The sequence below is a fragment of the Telopea speciosissima genome, chromosome 7 (genome assembly GCF_018873765.1).
Source record: "Telopea speciosissima isolate NSW1024214 ecotype Mountain lineage chromosome 7, Tspe_v1, whole genome shotgun sequence".
NCBI classification, from domain to species: Eukaryota; Viridiplantae; Streptophyta; class Magnoliopsida; order Proteales; family Proteaceae; genus Telopea; species Telopea speciosissima.
This window is the reverse complement of record NC_057922.1, coordinates 53,281,509-53,298,741: the sequence shown is the minus strand read 5'-3', so window position 1 is coordinate 53,298,741 and position 17,233 is coordinate 53,281,509. Positions and strand designations below refer to the sequence as shown.

At 41.2% G+C, this 17,233-nt stretch overlaps 1 protein-coding gene across 1 annotated transcript; it reads left to right on the top strand.

Annotated features, from left to right (window-relative positions):
* Nucleotides 1-5,526: 5,526 nt before the first annotated feature.
* On the top strand, nucleotides 5,527-7,025 carry LOC122669707 (transmembrane protein 205). Its single transcript, XM_043866542.1, has 3 exons — nucleotides 5,527-5,868; nucleotides 6,030-6,249; nucleotides 6,643-7,025. The coding sequence occupies exons 1-3, from the start codon at nucleotides 5,663-5,665 to the stop codon at nucleotides 6,856-6,858; spliced, it is 642 nt and encodes a 213-aa protein (XP_043722477.1). The 5' UTR covers nucleotides 5,527-5,662; the 3' UTR covers nucleotides 6,859-7,025.
* The last annotated feature ends 10,208 nt before the right edge of the window (nucleotides 7,026-17,233 follow it).

The window sequence follows — 17,233 nt, the reverse complement described above, 5'->3', positions numbered from 1 at the left end:
TTTCTTTAAAATTTCATACGGCACCTTAAATTATAGTTTTTTTTTATGTTTATTTAAATTTTCTACCAAAAAAATGTTTATTTATTTTTTAAATTTAATTAATTGTTCTTTTGCAAGCAAAAGAATCAGAGTATCAAACTAATGGGAAAAAGATCTCTATATGGTGTTGTTCCTACGCCTTCTCACAGGGCATTGTGAAATGACGCCTTTGCCCCTTGGGTAGATACCTAGGCGTGCTTCCCCCCATTGACCCAAACGCCTGTGTAGAGACCATGCGACCAAATAGAGATCTATTACCCTTAACTAATATAGGCATTTGATTTCCAACATTAAACATGACAGTTATCTAATTGGTCATTGGTTGGTTAGCCATTTAGGTATTGGTAGTGTATCAGCCATATAGATTGATATGTATCGATATTGGTATCGGTGATGACTCCACTGATACGTATTGCTTGATACAATAAAAAAGTGATTTTTTTTATTAGAATCAACCCAATATGGACTGATATGGCTAATTTGTATAAGTATTGCTATTGATGCAGTAGCTTCAATGATAAAACCTAGCCATAGTGAGCCAAGTGGTCAATTCAATGGAAAGAGCAAGGAAGATGCGAGATAGAGAATGGGTTGGTATTTTCAAAATTTTAAATGTGGAAAATGTTTGAGGGCAAATGGTTTTGCTTTATATTCCCTTGGACAAAGTTTTTTTTTTCTTTTTTTTGACGGCGCAGAGAAAGAAAACCTTATCCTAGGATTTACAAACCTTATAGAATTTTAATATGTTCTCTAAAATACCCTTTTGATATCTTTTTATACCCATCTTCTTTTAACTATATTTAAGTCATGGATGAAAATATGGAAACTTAAAAGAAGTCGTCCCTAACACTAGTTGTTCTTGTGGAGAATGGAAAGATATAATTTTGACCAAATCAAAACTCAAAGATTGTACCTTTTCCTTCATGCTTGTTTTCTAAAATTATTTTGAGTATGGCATTGGTAAACAATTGCATTTTAGAAATAAAAGTGTCAGAGGCATTATAAAAGAAGTTCCGACGCCAAAGAAAACTGTATGCAAACATGACTACAAAATTTTCTCCACACCCGGATGGTCATACTAGGGTCGAGCCCTACCACATGGATATCCTTTCTTACCACTTCTTCAATAGTCATTTTAGGCCTGCCCCTACTTCTTTTAGCTCAGTCAAACTGAATCTGTCACTCTTTCTTACCGGTGCATCCCAAGGTCTCGTTGGACGTGATCATACCACCTCAAGCGGCTCTCACGAAGACATAACAAAAGACACAAACCTTTTCAAACCTCGGGTCACTAATGAAAACTGTGAAACCTGTTATCATTAGAAAAAACCTTTGCTATTCATGGACACCTACTTTTTACTACATATTTTTTATCAAATATTATTGGAATTTTGTGGACAGTTAAACCCTAAGATCCCCGGTTCACATGTCAAGTTTCAATCCAAACGAAGTTTGTCAAAGTGATGAGATAGAACAAAAAAAAAATTAAAGTTTACAAAAGTGCACAAAGTACCAACGAGGGGCGAGGACATACATAGGAAGGTCTGCCATTATAAGGAAGGGTAAATAGTTGACTTTGGGCCTATAATTTTATTTATGAATAATTCAAACTTGTGCAACTATTTCAGAGCATCTCATTCAACCATTCATAATATCCAATGGTTAGAAATACCAACTCATCCTTCCAAATGACAGAAAATATTTGCACATCCAAAAATCATCTATAAACACATTTATCAAATCTTTATTATTCTATTTCAATCCAAATAATTAATTAATGGGAGAGGGATGGTCAACCGATACCGATACGTATTGGTTGAATCGCGTGATCGGTCTTAGCCCCTTTTTGGGATTAATCACTGTACAATTAAATAATAAAAATAAATAAATAAATCTAAAAAATTCAGAAATTTATATATATATATATATATAAATAAAAAACAATTCACCTGATACGATGCTTGTATGTACTTTAAACCATGCATTGCAAATTTATAACCTGTATCGGGTCATCAAGGCTGATCTGGCCAATACATCCGATACCTTGACTGGTATGGTGAACCATGTAGGTATCGATATATGGTGTTTTGTTGACGAAAATATTGATACTGCTACATAAATCTATGGATGAATATGATATCTCTATTTGAGTGTTTGAATTTGTCCCAATGTTGAACTGCTCATTTTCTTTCTTTTGTTTCAAATGCACTGGAGTAAACATTGCGCTTCATTTTATTTTAATAATAAAAGCATTGATGACTGATTTACTAAAAAAATAAATAAAGGGAGAAAGAACGCTGACCGGTGTTGTGTGTGGACGAGTACCTCTACCCATACACAACCTAGCTCGAAAAGACCACCACACCCCCTGGGAAGGTGGAAAGGTCTAGGGGTGTAGTAGTCTTTGCGCTGGGTTGTGTCTAGGTCCATACCCACACATAGCACCGGTTAACGATCTTTTTTCCTATAATAAATAACATTTAAGGATTATTTGGGGACGAATTAATCTAATCAAAGAAGTGAGCTCATTGGTTGTTAGTTCATGGTAGTCAAATGACCTAAAATAATGGTCAACGCCTTTCAATGAAGAATCAAGCCATCATTTTATGAATTTTCTTTAAAATTTCATATGGCACCTTAAATTATAGTTTTTTTTTTTTTTGTTGATTTAAATTTTCTACCAAAAAAATGTTTATTTAATTTTTAAATTCAATTAATTGTTCTTTTGCAAGCAAAATGATCAGAGTGTCAAACTAATGGGAAAAAGATCTCTATATGGTGTTGTTCCTACGCCTTCTCACAGGGCATCGTGAAATGACACTTTTGCCCCCTGGGTAGATACCTAGGCGTGCTTCCCCCCCCCCCCCCCCCATTGACCCAGACGCCTGTGTAGAGACCATGTGACCAAGTAGAGATCTCTTACCCCTAACTAATATAGATATTTGATTTCCAACATTAAACATGACTGTTATTTGATTGGTCATTGGTTGGTTAGCCATTTAGGTATTGGTATTGTCTCGGCCATATAGATTGATATGTATCGATATGGGTATCGGTGATGACTTCACCGATACGTATTGATTGATACAATTAAAAAGTGATTTTTTTATTAGAATTAACCCAATATGGACTGACATGTGTAAATTTGTATAAGTATTGCTATTGATACATTAGCATCAATAATAAAACCTTGCCATAGTGAGCCAAGTGGTCAATTCAATGGAAAGAGCAAGGAAGATGTGAGATGGAGAATGGGTTGGTATTTTCAAAATTTTAAATGTTGAATGTTTGAGGGCAAATGGTTTTGCTTTATATTCTTTTGGATAAAGTTGTTTTTTTTTTTTTTTATAAATTTTTAAATTTTTTATTTGGCTCCGGAGAAAGAAAACTAAATCCTAAGATTCACAAACCCTATAGAATTTTAATATGTTCTTCAAAATACTCTTTTGATACCTTTTTATGCCCTTCTTCTTTTAACTATATGTAAGTCATGGATGAAAATATGGACACTTAAAAGTCGTCCCTAACACAAGTTGTTCTTGTGGAGAATGGAAAGATTTAGTTTTGACCAAATCAAAACTCAAAATTGTACCTTTTCCTTTCATGCCTCTTTTCCAAAATTATTTTGAGTATGGCATTGGTAAACACTTGCATTTTGGAAATAAAAATGTCAAAGGCATTATAAAAGAAATTCCGATGCCAAAGAAGACTGTATGCAAACATGACTACAAAATTTTCTCCACACCCAAATGACCAATTGATCTAAACACTGATAAATAGAAAGATCTTGCAATTCTTGTTGGAAAACAAAAACAAAAACAAAATTTGTAGGAAAATTGCCTTTATATTGTATGAATGGAAAGAGAAGCACTGGCTCTAAGTAGAGCAATGATAGCTAATATATATATAAATATTTTGGTAAGAAGCAATGGTCAACATAGATCTTCTACGGTGTGTTGCCCTGTCCTGCCTATGCTGCGCAGACACAAGACTGCATGCAATGACCGTCTTACCCCTGCTCGAGCAGGGGTAAGGTAGTCAATGCACACCGCCTTGTGTCTGCACAGCACGACAGGACAGGCAGCCCACGCCGTAGAAGATCTGGATAGCTAAGAGAGGGTCAGATAAGGAAATGGGAAAAAAGAAAAGGAAAGATTGAGACTCACACCTCTTAAGCAATTTTGTGGTATTCCGAGGTCAATACCCCCACTTAAATAATGAAAGGATGACTCCATGTCATTATATTAGAGATATTTAAACCTGGTGAGACACTAAATCTTTTCAAAATAATAATAATAACAATAACACTCATCTTAATTTGAAAGGATGAAGAAATTTTAGAAACAAAATGCCAGCTTATACAAACATCACAAAAGACACAACTGTTCAAACCTGAGATCACTAATGAAAACGGTGAAACCTGTTATCATTAGAAAAAAACTTTGTTATTCATGGACACCTACTTTTTGCCATATATTTTTTATCAAATGTAGTTGGATTTTGTGGACAGTTAAACCCTAAGGTCCCCGGTTCACATGTCAAGTTTCAATGCAAACAAAGTTTATCAAAGTGATGAAATAGAACACAAAAAAAATTAAAGATTACAAAAATGCACAAAGTACCAACGAGAGGTGAGGATATACATAGGAAGGTATGCCACTATAAGGAAGGGTAAATAGTTGACTTTGGGTCTACAATTTTATATATGATTAATTCAAACTTGCGCAATTATTTCAGAGCATCTCATTCAATCATTCATAATATCCAATGGTTAGAAATACCAACTCATCCTTCCAAATGACAGAAAATATTTGCACATCCCAAAATCATCAATAAACACATTTATCAAATCTTTATTTTTCTATTTCAATCCAAATAATTAATTAATGGAAGAGGGATAGGTACACCACCCACGTGCGGCAACAATGCAGGTATGGGACATTGCAACATACAAAAAGGGTAGCGCTCATTTCAAAAGAAGAAGAAGAAGAGAGAGAGAGAGAGAGACAACAAGCACTACCTTGAACTACACAAGTGGTGTGCTAGCCTTTTCCCTTGCTTTATTTTCATTGCAATGAGTATATATATTTCCTCGTAGGGGGATGATAGTTGCACAGCCGTGTGCATAGAAATACTGTGAGTGATCAATGAGAGCAGATCATGACCTTGTATACGTACCATCTAAGGCCCTCTAGGGCCACTCACATGGAATTCATTGTGAGACCCACAAGATGAGTGGATTCCATGTGAGTGGCTCTAGATGGACTTGGACGGTACTTGTACAAGAACATGAACAGGTCTCATTACTAATGATCATTTAGGGTGTGTTTGGTTGGCAGGAAAAGAAAAAGAAAGAAAAAAAAATATCTCATAGCTCGGCTATGAAAGGATCATAAATTCTCTTTACAACTTTCCCAATTTCCCACCTACCAATGACCGAAAGATGGAAATAGCAGACGATGATGTAATATCACGACAATACCAAAGAAGAGGCCGAGGCCCGAGACATAGAGAGGATCTCTCTTCTCTTCCGTAGTTTCCATCTCTAATAAATAGATCAGAAGGTGATAGAGAAGCTGAAAACCCGAAATTTATAGCAGAGAACACTCAGAGAGGGAAAGAGATGGCTTGGCTTACTCGATTTCTCGCCGCAGTAGCTTTCCTGGCCTTTGGAGTCCTCTTCTCTCCAGAAACCTTCGGATCAAAATCAGAAGGTGGGTATTCGTCGAGGCTCTCAATCTCTCTGAAGCTTGCTCATCTCTTGTGTTTCGCTACCGCTTTTGGCTCTGCTCTTTGGGTTACCTTCATTGGCGGAATTATCATGTTCAAGTAAGCCTTTTTTTTTTTTTCCCTGTCTAAATTTGGTCCTCAATATGTAGCTCGTTTTGATCTATTTATGCCTATGTTATTCATGATGATTACGAGATGGGAAGTGTCATTAATTCGTCGATTTGATCAATTTCTTCTTGATTTTCTCATGGAAAACTCAGGAATCTGCCGAGGCATCAGTTTGGAAATCTACAGAGCAAGATGTTTCCGGCATATTTCTCGTTGGTCGGGGTTTGTTGTGCGATATCGGTGGCGTCGTTCGGTTACCTTCATCCCTGGCGATCTTCATCCTCTACGGAGAAGTATCAGCTTGGGTTTCTGATTTCTTCCTTCGCTTTCAATCTCACTAATTTGTTCGTCTTCACGCCCATGACAATCGAGGTAATGCTCTTTATTGTTTTATTCCCAAAACCCCTTAACCTTTTAGGGTTTTGAGGTTAACTTGAAACCATTTGAGGAGCATCATCTAGAAATAATTCTTTTTCTGTGTTGATGCAAACTCTCGCTCATACCCAACATTGATGTACGTTTTTATAGGGTTATTTCCCTTAAATTAGAATTTTATTGTTGTAGACCTAGCTTGGTCTGCAAAACCAAGCTCTTTCAAGCAATCGGATTAAATGATCATCATCCCAAGAGAGTTTCTTATTCTTATTTGGTTCTTCTACTATTTTTTTTTAGGGGTGCAAATTTTGAAGTAGGAATTGGATTAGCCAATTGATGGGTTTTCTGTTATGATTGTAAGTAATTTCTTGTTTTGTTATCTTTGGGTAGATGATGAAGCAGAGGCACAAGGTGGAGAGAGAAGAGAACATTGGAGAGGAAGTCGGGTGGACGAAGAACACGGAAGTGGCCAAGGTTAATCCAAAACTTGCTGCCATGAACAAGAAATTTGGAATGATTCATGGGTTATCATCTCTTGCCAATATTATGTCCTTTGGTAGCCTCGCCATGCATTCCTGGTACTTGGCTGGTAAATTAAACCTCTAGTTAGAGGCCTTACGGATGTTTTTAATGCCTAGTGTTCAGTTGTTCTTCCCCCCTGTCATCCATCCCCAAGAGCCCCAGCTCTGTCATCTGTGTTAGTACTAGGTTAGTGCTTTTGCTGCAGGTCGTGGTGAATGGATAAACTGTTTTTATTCTGGTAAATTGATAAACTCATAGTCTGATTCTTAGGGCTTATGGGTTCACCACCATTGAATAAATTTGTGATGTTACATTTCAGTAGAGGCTCTTTGAAAAGTAAAGGTAAGAAGAGTTTATGAATCTCTGTAGTAAATGGTTCCACTGCACACCATACTGATTCATTGGTAGTTTTCTGATCATTGTTGCCTGAAAGCACAATCTGGGTGAAGCAAATAAGGGCACATCACACCTGAAGACCCTTCCTGCTACCACCTCCTTGCACCCATCCCACATGTATAATCCTATTTTCATCGAATTTATATGAATTGGGCGCAACTGTGATCAGGTGGGGTAGTCTTGAGAACTTGAGAATTCATTTCAATGATTTCTCTCTTGTGGCTGTGAGGGAGAATCAACCAGGGCATGCTGGAATAGTATTCTTCAAAAGATTGCTCATCATTATCTGCAGATACCCATATCACTTCAAACTTGAAAATCACTGTGCTTGGCTTTGATCTTAAGGTACATTTCTATGAGAATTTGTGTAAAAGCTTGGCATGGAGGACAGATTTTACGGGAGTAATAGAAGAGAATAGTTTTGCCAATGAGCTCCGGCACTGGAACCTGCACTTTTCACAGCATATCATTGATACTTGACAGCATTGAGTTGCAGAGCAATGGATATTTTGGTCAATTATTACAGTAGCATTAGTAAGTAGTAGTGAATTAAACTTAATTACCTCAGCACCATCTTTCCTGAGAACAATGTCTAATTCTCCAGATATGAAGAGCCACTCCAAGGACTGTGACTCAGGTTTAGCCTTGACAATCTGATCTAGCTCTACCAACTTGAAGGCCTAAAATATACTCATGGACTTCTTTTTCTGATGGAAAGAAAAATATATTACTGAGAAGAAGAAAGGGAAACAGCATGATTGTTATAAGTATTACAGTCATCCATAATAGCTTTTGAAGCTAAAGATTTAACCATATGAAAGATAGTAGGGTTACGTGACCAACAAAACTTAACAGTTGTGAAATTTTTTGTTTGATCAACTATTCAGATGAGTAAGGTGACTAAATTCCAAGGCCAACAGGTGGTGCCTGTTGGTGGAAGAAGAGCAACGGTATCTTTGCTACTAAGCCAGATTTCTTGATTTGCTTGTTTCAAACCCTGCCAAAATCTCTGCTTCGGTTTTGTCAGTAGATGTAAGGTGACCTGCATCGGTGAAACTACAGTGGCCATCTAACAAAATGCAAAAAACCCATCCTCATACTTAGGTCTGGGTTATATAACCCTGCGCAGATTAAGACAGGTAAATTGAAAGCTTTATTATCATATAAAAACTCAGTGGGTTGGGAGTGGGGGAGGGGGCGGGGGGTGGGTTGGGTTTGGTTAGCATTGGTGAGGTAGATATAATAGATAGATGCAATCGAAGGTGGAGAAGGGGGGTAATGTGAAGCTCTGTTAGCCATTTAGTTACAGACCGACAAACCAAATTAGGATTGGCCTTAGCCAAATCTTTAACAATGTTGTTCCTGACAATCCAGATATATTAACAAGTACTGATAAAAACAGAGAGAAGCTAATTGTAAGATTGTTTATCAAGGGCCTTGGAAGATAAGAAGTGGGCGCATAGGTGAGTCATAGTTGGGCCAGAGAGAAGTTCTGTTCTCAATCCGAGAGGACTTGCTGCTCAAATACGCTTAGTCCAATCAAGAAGAGGTGCCAAGTGGATTCAGCACAAGAACCACATAGAACACAAGTAGGCTCGACTAATATCCATTTCTTGAGAGTCTCTTTAACTGGCAATCATGCATGTAAAACACGTCAAAAGAAAATCTTAAATTTAGGAAGAATATTTAGCTTCCAAAAAAAACGCCACCATTTCGAGAGGATGAGGCTTGATTCAATAGGTGATTGAATGAAATTTGCAGCTAGTTGAGTAGAAAAACACCCGAGTCTTAGGTAAGGAACATCTCCATTGATCCTCATCCCCTGAAATAGGAATCTGAAGAATTTCATCAACAAAAGAAGGGGGTAAAAGACTATGAAGAATATTAGTATTCCAAGAAGATATAGTAACAGTATCCTTAACAAGGTGTATGGTCCGAGATCGAGGTATTTTAGGAGGGATTGAAAGTCCAGGAACAGAAAGAATCCAAGGGTCAAACAAAAAATTAGTTCTATCTCCATTCCCATTTTTGATAAAAACCAACTTTTTCAAGCTTGGAATGATCAAAGCTATACTATTCCAGGTCCAGGACCCTCTTTTGGTTAATACCTTGGGGTCAAACAAGGAAGTATGAGGGTAGTATTTAACCTTAATGATTTTAGCCCATAAAGACGAATCCTCAGTTAAAAGGCAGCCATCTGAGCTTTAGGAGGAGGGCTTTGTTATGGGTCGAGGCTTTTCAAAAGCCTAGCCCACCAGAATAGGTTGGTCCACAAGTATTATCCCAACTAATTAAGTGAAGCTTCGTAGAATTCCCAATATCTCCATTCCAAAACCGGAGGCATATGGAGTCGAGAGTCTTGCAAATTTTAGCAGGAAACAAAAAAGCAAGACATGAGGTAAGAAGAAGTGGAAGCTAAAACAGATTGGATTAACACCCATCTACTTGCATATGATAGGAAATTAGATTTCCAAGTAGTGAGTTTGGTCTTTGCCCATTGCACAATAAATTCACGGTCCTTAATCTAAGAGTGGGAGTAACACAGCTTTGTTCCCAAATATAAGGAGTCCTTTGACATTTTTGAAATATGAAGAAGGGAACAAAGTCTTCTTTTTTTTAGAGGCATCCACATTTTTGCCAAAAAAGATCTCTCTTTAAGTAGTTAATTTCTTGGCCAGAAAGGTCAAAAGAGGGTCAGGAATGGATTTGATTGTAAGGATATCCTCCTCAGAGGCCCTACAGAAAATGAAGGTATCATTAGCAAAGAGTAGGTGAGTTATCTCAGGGGCATGGCGAGCAATTTTGATGTCCTTGAACATTCTCAAGTCCTTATAAGCGGCAAGAAGTCTGGATAGAGCTTCCATTGCAAGAAGAAAGAGATAGGGGCTTAAGGGGCATCCCTGTCAAATTCCTTTTGAAGGTTTAAAATTTCCAAAAGGGCTGCCATTAAGTTAGACTGAGAAAGAAGTGGAGAAGATAATGTTGAAAATAAGGACAATGCATTGGTCCGGAAAGCCCAAAAAGGTAAAAAGTTAGCGGAGGAAAGTCCATTCCAATGTATCATAGGCTTTGGCCATGTCGATTTTGATGGCAACAAAACCAGATTTACCTTTCTTGTGTTGGAGAAAGTAAAATATCTCCTGGGCCAAAATAATGTTATCAACAATTTTTCGACCAGAAATAAAAGCCGCCTAAGGGGGGATATGAGTATGGAAGAAGGCTTTTAAGTCTAAAGGCTAGAATTTTAGTAATAATCTTGTAGGAAACATTGCATAGGCTTATAGGCCTAAAGTTAGAAACTCTGAAGGCATCATCCTTTTTAGGAATCATACATAAAAGGGTATGATTATAGCCATGGGGAAGGGAGTCAATCACAAAGAAATTTTTAACAAAATGGGAAACATCATCTCCAATAATATCCCAGAATTTATGATAGAAGTAAGCCTGAAACCCATCAGGGCCAGGAGCTTTAAAGGCTCCAATGGAAAAACAACATGTTTAATTTCATCGGGAGAAGGGGTTGAGGAGATGAAATCCAAGTGGCTAGGATCAAAGCATCTTGAGAATAAACATTCAATAAAAGAAGTGTCCAGAGGGGAAGAGGCTTTGAAAATAGAAGAGAAGCGATCAATAAAGATATGAGCAATACCTCTGTGATCTTCTATAATGTTACCAAAATTATCATAGATAAAGTTGTTTTGTCGTTTCCTAAGGTGAGTTTTGGTAATGATATGGTAAAATCTGGTGTTTCGGCCCTCATCTCTAATGTATGAGTGTCTTGATTTTTGAAACCAGAACGCCTCCTCAACAACAAAAATCCATTTGATTTTGGATGCGATGTGCATCAGATTTTCAGCTTGATCAGAATAGTGTAAAGAATCTTCTAGGGATGAGAATTGATTAAAGTAGTTGGCTCTGAGGACCAAAGACTGATCTGTTCCAGTGGACAAGAAGTCTACTAAAAGAGGAAAGTTTGATTTGGAAATTATCATTGATAAGTGTTTTCCAACTAAGGGAGCAAAAAGGTAAGAAATCCAGGTTCTAGGCATGTTGAAAGTGGTTGAAAGATCTTTGGGTGGATTGGGTATCGAGTAAAATGGGATTGTGATCTGAGCCCAGAAATGGAAGCTTGGAAACAAAAGCCCAGGGAAAATGGATAAGCCATGCAGGAGAAACTAGAGTTTGATCCAAACATTCTTTAACCAAATTTGGTGGTTTCTGTTTGTTTGGCCAAGTGAAAGGAGAACCTATAAGGGTTTGAGATGTTCTAAAGAAAAATTTGAAATGAGGGAGAAGAGAGAAATAGAGGATGGATGAGAGGAGAAAGAGGTTCCACCCAATTTTTCAGAAGGGGAGAGAACCTCATTGAAATCACCTAAATTGACAGACATGCATTGTAGCTTGTGGAGGCAGCTCTCTTTGTTGAAGGGCATTGCCAGCCATGGCATGCTCTTGATTCTTGAAGTCATTCCTGAAGAAGAACTAATCCCCATCCATGGAAATCATTACCATCTCAAAGCTATCTCTTTTCTTCAATTTCCTATAAATATCTGCGAGTATCTGAGTAAAAAGCGGTGGCAATGTGGCGTGAGTGGAGTACAGGCAGACTATCTTCTCTTCAAGTTCTGAAACAGAGATCTGTCACCTGGAGTGTCAATTTTTTTTGCCCTTATGATAATATGAAAATAAAATTACTGGAAAAGGAAGATATCTTTATCCTCTCAGGTTCCCTACGCGGTACAGTTCGTACGCTTCCTCTCTTAGGGGGGCAGAAATGACCACCTTATCGTTGCCCGAACACACTACCTGGGTGGGGTCCACCCCCCCTCCCCTCTTATTAGAGGCACTAGGGAACTGTACTGAGCAGGAACCTTTTTCTTTTTTTTTTTTTTTTTTAAAAATCCCGAATATTACCTGGGACCCTGGCTGACCCCTACGCTTTTATTATAATCAAATTAAATAATAAAGAATACAAGGGAGGACATAACGCCTTACCCCAACGCGGGACATCAAGAGGACTAACCACTCAAAAAGTCTAACCCACCCTTCCATGAGTAAGAAGCTAGGCCTTTAATTCCGTAGAACTGGTAATCCAGCCTTGTCCTCACGAAGAATGTCCTGCAGAGGCCCCAAAGGAATGCACCCAGGTTGAAACCTGACCGAAGTCTTAGTGTCACAAGAAAGATTGGCCAACTAGTCAACCGCTCTATTGCTCTCCCGAAAGGCAAAGGAAACACAGGCCCGTGTGAAAACCACTAAGTCCTGAATCTCCTTAAAGAGGTACCATCCTCTCCACAAACTACACCTCTTAATATTAACTACTTTGACAGTTGCCTCTGAATCACAATTGATCACCACGTCCAAAAGACCCATCTCCTGGCACACCTTCAGCCCATCCCTTAAAGCCCTCAGCTCCGCCAGAGAATTAGTGCAAGGGCCATAAAAGTTAGAAAAAGGTGTCAGAACCTCCCCTTGTCGGTTCCTAATCACCGCCCAGGCCTGGGTTACCACGCCATGCGCCATCCACATTCAGCTTAACTGAGATAAACGGGGGGCACCAATACACCGAGATAGGGCACTTCCTCTTGGGGACAGATGGCATAAAGCCTAGACACTACAAAAGTAGACCATCTTTGGCAGATCCACGGGTGCCTACCTTGGCTAGATAGTGAAGTTCCCTCACCCAGGTTTTAATACATTCAATTATGCTGCTCGATGTCCGCTTCTTCTCCCCATGTCTCCTGTTGTTCCTTTCCTTCCACAGCTCCCAGATGACCAAAGATGGCAGTATCCCTGTTACATAGGCACTGAGGCAATGGCCGCCCGCCAAACCTTGCCAAAATAAAACCCTGCTCCTTGCATCATGGGTAGGGGGTAGGACAATGTCGAAGATTCTTAAGAAGTATCCCCAAACTCTAGTCGTCGTACATCCTGCAACGAGGCAATGATTAGTCATCTCCCTATGAGGTCTCCCACAACAAACACACTTGGAAACCAGAGGAATGCCCAACGACATCAAGGAGTCATCAGTGGGTATCTTTCCATTCAACAGCTGCCACGAGAAGAAACCCATTTTCACCGGAAGTGTTTGATTCCAGATCCACTTAGCATATGGCACCATTGGTGCACCACCCCGCACCTCCTTCCAAACCGCCTTGGTAGAGCACAAACCATTGCTGGAGGGGGTCCAGACCAACATAGCCTCTCTGTCCGACAGGAAGAAGGGGCCTGACGAAAAGCTCTCTCTAATGGCATCAGCTTCTATACTGTCCAGCACCTCCTGCCTCCAGAAACCATCCTCCCCAAAGGCCTCCTTCATCCGTAGATCCAAATCAACCACAAGCCCATTATCCACAGTGTCAATAAGCGGGCCAAAGCCCGTCCAGTTATCCAGCCAAAAGTAGATGTCACCAGCCCCTAGTAAAAATCTGGAATTGTTCAACAGGAGATCCCTGTGCTACAATGTGTTCCGCCATGACTTAGACCCAGTCCCAGCCGCCTCTAAAAGAATCACATGCTGGTTTTTAAAAAACCTTCCCTTGAAGAAATCACTCCATAAAGACCGCTCCGTTAGGACCCTCCACAGGCCTTTAAGCCTAAGTGAAAGGCCTACATCCTCCAGCAGTCTAATCCCCAAACCACCTTCCTCAAGCGGCCTGCAGACCCTTTGCCAACCAACCCAATGCTTTCTCTTCCCCCACTCAGAGCTTCCCCAAAGGAAATCAACAAAGACACCATAAATTCACTGAGTAACCGCTTTAGGCGGCGATAGAATAGCAAGAACATGTATAGGAATCGAAGAAAGCACATGCTTTAAAAGAGTGATCCTACCTCCTGTGGACAACAATCTTCCTTGCCAGCCTGCTACTTTGCTTCTAATCTTACCAATCAACCCCTCAAACAGGTAAATTTTCAGCCTTCCCGAGTGGAGCGGTGCACCCAAGTAAGTGATAGGGAGAGCCTTCTTAGGGAAACCTGTGATTTCCCCTACCAGGCAGGCCCTGACCGGGGAGGCCAAACCACTCAAAACAAAATAGCTCTTCTGCCTATTGACAAGCTGACCCGAGAATCCTTCGTATCTGCTAATAAACCCCATAATCAGCGATCCCTTCAGCGTCCTGGAGAAAATAATAGTGTCGTCTGCAAACAAGCAGTGAGAAACCCCCGGGCAACCTCTTGACAGCCTGTAGAAAGAAGCCTGCCCCTCATAAAATTGAATTTTAATGCCCCTGCTGAGAACCTCCTTTGCAATAATGAAAAGGGCCGGTGAAAGAGGGTCTCCTTGCCTCACCCCTCTAGTAGACTTGAAAAAACCCGATTGCCTGCCCCCTAGCACTGTTGAGAACCATCAATTAACCACCATCTTCTTAATTAAGCTGATCCAGGCATCGCAAAATCCAAACTTGGAGAGCACCTGCCAAAGGAAAACCCATTCCAGCCGATCATAGGCCTTAGCCATGTCAAGCTTCAGTATGACATTGCACCCCTTAGTTTTTCTGTTGATATCCGGGGCTATCTCTTGGACAATGGAAATAGAATCATGAATGTTTCTGCCCTACACAAACGCCCCTTACTCCTCCGCTATGATAAAAGGAAGGATACCTGCCAACCTGGTTGCAAAAATCTTTGCAATAATCTTATAAGCAAAATTGCAAAGGCTGATGGGGTGGAGATTAGACATTACCTCTGGATTCTCCTTCTTGGGAATGAGCACCAAGTTGGCAGTAGTGAAGCTCCTGGGTAACTCTCCTCCAGTAAAAAAGTCCTAGACCGCAGCCCAGGCATCCTTGCCCACCACCTCCCAGCAAGCGGTGAAAAAATATCCCGAGAAGCCATCAGGACCCGGCGCACTATCACACAACAAAGCGAAAACTGCCCCCTTAACCTCGTCCAAGGAGGGCAAACCAAGGAGCACTGCATTATCAGCCTCAGAAACACCATTAGGGATTATTGACAGCAAATCCTCATCCACCACACAGTCCTGCGAGGTAAAGATGCCTAAAAAGTGCCTCACCGCCTCCACCTGAACCCCTTCCGGATCAGTAATCCATTCACCATCCCCCCCCCCTTTAATTCTCTGGATACTGGCCTGCCTCCTGCAAACATTCACCATAGAATGAAAAAACTTTGTATTGCGAACCCCCTCCTTTAACCAAGCCACCCTAGACTTTTGCTTCCAGAATATTTCCTCCGGAAGCAGCCTCTCCTGCAAGTCTTCCTTAATAGCCAACAACGCCTCCATGGATTCATCAGAGGCTTGCTGGTCAAAAGCAACTTCTGCCCTACAAACATGATCTTTTTCGCATCCCTAACCTTCTGATGGATGTTGCCAAAGACCTCCTTATTCCACTTTTGCAGCGCACCGCGAAGCAACTTTAATTTCATAAACAAAATAAATAGAGGTGAGCCAACCACCGGTCTGGCCCACTGGTCCGTAATAAAGTCCTGAAAACCTGGGTGTCGAAGCCACATCAGCTGAAATTTGAAAGCAGAGAAGGTATGATGACCAGCCGCTTCGAAGGAGAGTCCAATTGGCGCATGGTCCGATCAGGTCCTATTAAAATGGGTCACAGTGCTCCTAGGGAAGGCATTGAGCCAAGAAGTATTAACTAGGAATCTGTCCAGTCTAGCTAGCACCCTGCTAGCCCCGGCTTGATTATTAGACCAAGTAAACATGTTGCCGACATAGCTCGCGTCTACAAGGCCAGCCCTACTCACAAAAGACCCAAACTCATCAAGAGAGAGCGAACAAGCCGGCCTACCCCCCAACTTCTCATCAGGTGTCAACACAGCATTAAAATCTCCCCCCACCACCCAAGGATGAGGGACCCCTCCCGAGAAAACCTCAAGCCGTTCCCACAAAACCCTTCTCTCCAAGGATAAGCATCGGTCATGGACAAAAGTAACAAAGAAAGTCCCCCTGCTGGCCTCTTTACATTCAAGAGTAATAAATTGGTCATGTTCCTCCACCACCCTGACTTTAAGAGAGGCCCTCGAGAAAATCCAGAACCTGTCTATCACATGTAGCTCATCTAGACCGATTTTTCACAGCATATAACGCGCCTTCGACACCTGGGCTTTTGCTTCAGCAATAGCAACAATGTCCACCTTGTGCAAACACACCAAAGATTTTAGCTGCCTAATCGTGGGCTTATTTCCAACTCCTCCGGCATTCCAAAATACACAACTCATTAGGAACTATTGCTGTGGGCAGCAGTTGATCTCATCGATCTCGTTACCCGTCTGTGGTCTCCACCCCTGTTTAGCCCCCCCTGCCTGGTCTTCTTGATCTTCTTCCTGTTGTACATATGAGCAGCACCGAGAAATGTTGTTTTAGGATGCACTCGACTCCGAACACGATGACCTGCAGGTGCGGAGGCACTGCCCCCAGGTTCCAGCCGCCCAAGGGTGTTGCGAATCCTCTCATCAAGAGTGGCATTGAAAGCCCTCAAACTGTTCACTAATGCTTGTCGATCCAACCTTGGGCCAGACAAGTCTGTGGCACAGCTGTCGTCCTTTGAAACCTACGGCAAAGCTCCCTTGTCGAAGTACCACGGAGCCCTGTCCCCTTCAGGCTGCGATCAAGTCCCCTGGGTGTTACTGCCGAAGCCCAACAAGCTATCATTTTCCCTCGTCGCCGCCATAGACAGGCTTAAATCAACCAATCTGCCAGTACCTTCCATGGCCTCGACGCCTTCAATGCAAAAGGCTGCTTCAGTCTCACCTTCGTGAGCCTCACCTTCCCCAATAGAAACTATCGTTTGTGCCACCATAAGACCCCCACCCTCTCTGGCGTCTTCAGCCACCACGCAGGGTAGCCCTTCCTCCTCCGGAGATTTGGCCGAGCCTCTCAACTTAGAGACAGGGCGCTCTCCCTCCTGCGCCTACAAAAATCCCCTCTCCAAAGAGCCTCGCCTCTCTGTCGCAGTGCAAATTGGCAGCCCTCCAACGACAGGCAAAGCCCCATTGTCCACCTGCCTTGCAGCAGTCCTCCATTGTCCCCTCCTTTGGCGAACAGCCCTCGAGCTTCCCACCGCAGGCTCATCGAGGGCATCAGGAGCTT

Bases quoted from the DNA above. Each gene is read 5' to 3' on its own strand.
- LOC122669707 (XM_043866542.1), top strand. From the start codon at position 5,663: ATGGCTTGGCTTACTCGATTTCTCGCCGCAGTAGCTTTCCTGGCCTTT. The intron at 5,869-6,029 runs GTAAGCCTTTTT...TGGAAAACTCAG, and splicing joins GGCGGAATTATCATGTTCAA to GAATCTGCCGAGGCATCAGT. The intron at 6,250-6,642 runs GTAATGCTCTTT...ATCTTTGGGTAG, and splicing joins TCACGCCCATGACAATCGAG to ATGATGAAGCAGAGGCACAA.